This window comes from Myotis davidii, unplaced genomic scaffold (assembly GCF_000327345.1).
Source record: "Myotis davidii unplaced genomic scaffold, ASM32734v1 scaffold362, whole genome shotgun sequence".
Lineage (NCBI taxonomy): Eukaryota > Metazoa > Chordata > Mammalia > Chiroptera > Vespertilionidae > Myotis > Myotis davidii.
Window position 1 is genome coordinate 3534915 of NW_006297152.1, and position 4085 is coordinate 3538999.

At 45.0% G+C, this 4085-nt stretch overlaps 1 protein-coding gene across 1 annotated transcript in view; it reads left to right on the forward strand.

Annotated features, from left to right (window-relative positions):
• The window catches only part of FAM129A (family with sequence similarity 129 member A), a 105249-nt gene that overhangs the window by 86662 nt on the left and 14502 nt on the right, over positions 1 to 4085 (forward strand). The window contains exon 11 of the mRNA XM_015569928.1: positions 2921 to 3082. Coding sequence (XP_015425414.1) covers positions 2921 to 3082 — 162 coding nt within the window. The remainder of the gene's footprint in view (positions 1 to 2920; positions 3083 to 4085) is intronic.

Genomic DNA, 4085 nt, shown 5'->3' on the forward strand with positions numbered 1-4085 from the left:
CACACAAACACTCCATCCATGCTTTTGTTCCGGCCCTCCGGTCCAGTTTAAGAACCCATTGTGGCCCTCGAGTCAAAAAGTTTGCCCACCCCTGGTCTAGTCTGTCTTCCATTCATCCAATAACCCATTCATCCATCCATCTACCTGATTTCCTTTCTTGATGGTTTCTAGTTGCAAAAATAATAATGAATCACCCATACCCACCCAATCCTAGCCCACCCCTAGCTCCTACACCACCTCCCCTCCCAACTCCCTGAGTTAACTAATATAAGTAGCTTAGAATGTGTTTACACATACTTTTCCCTTGTTCATACAAATACATATGCAGACAGTCTCATTTATATAAATGTGTTTTGTTGATTTGTTTGTTGCTAAAAAATAGAGATTCATGACATAAACCAGCATTTCTCAGAGCGTGGTCCCTACATCAGCAGCAGCAGCAGCAGCACCTGGCTGTTAATATGCAAATTCTCACCAAAGATCTACCGAGTCAGAAACTCTGGGCAGTGTGTTCTAGGAGACCTCCAGAGGCCCTTGTGCACCCTAAAGGGTGACAGTCACTGACAGACATGACTGGCCAACTTGGTTTTACACTTGACACATGATGGACATCCGTGCAAGTCAGTGGATAAGATGAGATACGTCTCTTCCTTTTCCTTCCTTATGTCTCTGGGCACACACACACGTCATTGTAGATAAACAAGATCATTTTGTATATATTCTGAGGTTTCTTATCGCAGCCTTCTTTTTAAGCTGGCCTTTACTTTTCCATCCTCCCCCACACCTCCCACCTTCCCTCAAGTATCTAGTGCCAACGCCTCAGCCTGTGCCATTCTGTAATTTTCCCATGCTTCTATAGCATCTAAAGCACACACATTCATGGGCTACTTGTTTAAATTGCTTGGTCTTAGAAAAATGGGATTATGTTGTATAGACTGCTCATCAGTATTCTTATTCAAAAATGCCTCATGAAACTATTCCCAAGTGAACTGTTGTAAGCTCCAGGTCGTTCATGATAATGGCTGCATAATATGTCATGTATGATTTATTCAACCATCCAGATGTTGCTGGCATGGAACAAAGCTATGATAAATAAGCTTATTAAAATATTCTTACATGTTGATGCTTTCCTTTCTACGGGATAGATTCCTAGGACAGGATTCCTAGGTCGGAAGGTAGGTTCATTCCTCATGGTAAGATGCCGCCATTTGCGTTCCCCAGAAAGGATTTCAAATTTACGTCGCCGCCCATTGTGCGTGGCAGAGGACTTTCTTCCTCATATCCCTGTCGGAGACAAGTGTTATCACTTGTTTAAACTTTGGCCAATCTGCTCAGAGCAAAGTGATGACCCATGAATCCTTTCTTGTCTGCCTAATCGACGTGTCTTAAAAATAGTCACATTGCATAGTGTATGACGAGGGGCAAGTTCTACAGCGTGGTTTTGATAATTAATTCCACGTCTGTGGAACTCTCTGTAACTCCCTTCTCAAGGGGAGTAATGTTTTCCCATTACAAACACCAAGAGGATGGGATTGATTGATTTATTTGTTGCTCACCTGAGGATATGTTTTTACTGATTTTAAAGAGAGAAAGAGAAATCGATGTGAGGGAGAAACATCCATTGGTTGCCTCCGACATGCACTCTGAACCCCTAACCCTTTGGTGCAAGGGATCACACTCCAACCAGCCGAGCTATCAGGCCAGAGCTGGGCCGTCTTTACATTTCTGCTTAGAGAAATCTCAAAATTGAGATTTTTTTTCCTCTTTTCTGTGACCTGAAAGGGAGACAGTATATCCTATATAATTCACACTCACTCCTGTACTTCCCAGATCTCTTTAGGTGTCCATTTTCAGCATCTTTCTACGTGCCTTGTTTATTCTAGGTCTCCAATATTCAATTTTAAAAATTAATTTTAAATAAGCTTGGGAATTAAAATGCATTCTGTTGGCAACAACAGTCATAGCATGTGAGTGTGTTGATAACCCTGGGGTCTCTAGGAGATGGGGTCTGCTGCCGTCCTCTGCTGGAAGCCTCATTGGCCAAGTCATCATTTGTGCAAACTAGAGGAGGAGGAGGAACCCCAGTTTTTACAACTGGATACCTCTCCCAGGCCAGGCCTCTTCCTACCACCCACTCCCTACCCACTAGCACCATGGAGAACCGACAGCAGAGGGAAGTCCCCTATGCACTGACAGAGCCTCAGAAAACTGTGGGGACTGTGGCTTTACATCCAGGGGTCCGGGGGGCACCCTGACCTCTCTGGGATTGTCTGTCATTAAAGAAGGCTGTGGGGGCTTATGAGCCCAGTAACAATTCCATGTGCAAAAGGACCTACTTGCCTAGCTCTGGAATTCTGCAAGTGGGAGCTGGGAGCCAGTCCATCAGGAGCGTTTTCGGAGCTCTGACTCTATCCCTGGCCCTCCCATTGGCCAATTAGTTCTTCTCCTGGCCTCTTCCTAGCAACAGAGCTGCCCCAGGGACCCACTGAAGGAAGACAATTGAAGATGTCACAGATGTAGTGATCTGAGAAGTGGTTCACTCTAAAGACATACATTTGACTGTTTGGAATTTACAGAATACTAGAAGCCCTGACATCCCCCAAGGGGTCCTGGATTCCAAGAGGGTGCAGGCCAGGCCGAGGGACCCCACCGGTGCAACATAGGGGCCGGGGAGGAATCATGGGAGGGCTCCAGGGTGTGTCTGGCCCCTCTCACCTAGTCCCAATCAGCCCAACCCCAGCAGCCAGCTAACCTACCGGTCAGAGCATCTGCCCTCTGGTGGTCATTGCACATCATAGCGACTGGTCAAATGGTTGAACAAACAGTCAGACACTTAGCCTATTAGGCTTTTGTTATGTAGGATTGTGTAATATTGTCCTAAGTCTGAATGGTTTAATTTTTTTCCTTCACCCAAATGCAGCATCTGGACCGTCTTATGAATCTCCCACTGGATTCCGTGAAGATGGAGCCTTGTTATATCAAAGTCAACCTGCTCCAGGAGCGCTTGCAGGATCTCAAGAGCCGCTTCAGATTCCCCCACGTGGATCTGGTGGTGCAGCGGACACAGAACTACATGCAAGAGGTGGGTGCCCACAGGGGCCTCCTGGGGATGAGGACGGAGCCAGCAGGGAAGCAAGCCCAGGCAGATGGGACTGGCGTGCTTGCAGCCAGGAAGCATGGCCATTGCCTTTGTCATCGTATCTGTGCTTTTAGCTGGCTTCATCTTCCCTCCATGTCATAGAGTAGGAACATCACAGAGTAGAACACCATGGAGTAGAAACATCCAGGGAAATAGGGTGGCATTCATGAATAATTACTTGGTTTGTCAACCCCTTGGCAATGGGTAAGGAGACACCTGATTGGTGGTGTTGCTCTTATATCAATCAGGGGCAAAGCAGACGTACAGTCCTTAGTTCATCCTAGCTTGATGCCTGTGTCGGTGGCCAGAGCTGTTTCATGCCTGAGGCACATAAAAAAATTACTTGGTTTGTCAAATCAGTGCTCCTAACTGTGGCTGCACATTAGAATCACCTGGGGAACTTTTAAGAAATACTGATGCCTAGGCCCCACCTCCAGTGAGTCTGAGTATATATATATATTTTTTTATTTTTTAAATTATTTTCTAGTTATTAAAAGTATATCTAGCTATAATTCAATAATTTTTAAAATTTCAATATTTTAAAATAATGTTAAAAATAATTTAATAATTTTAAACATATATTTTTATGGATTTTTAGAGAAGGAGAGAGAGAGAGAAACATCAATGTGAGAGAGAAACATGGATCGGCTGCTTCTGGCATGTCCCCTACTGAGGATGGAGCCTGCAGCCTGGGCATGTGCCCTGACGGAATTGAACCGGCAACCTTTTGGTGCATGGGACGACACCCAACCAACTGAGCCAAACTGGCCAGGGCTATATTTTAATCATTTTTAAAGATTTCCCCTACTCATTTCCACTGCTTCTAATATGTGTCCAGGATTGAGATCCACTGGCTTCAATTAGTCCCCTAACCTAGAACCAATCAGTCACTCATAGCTTCCTATTTGGATGTCTTGTGTTTATTTGATAGGCTCCTTGTTTCCCT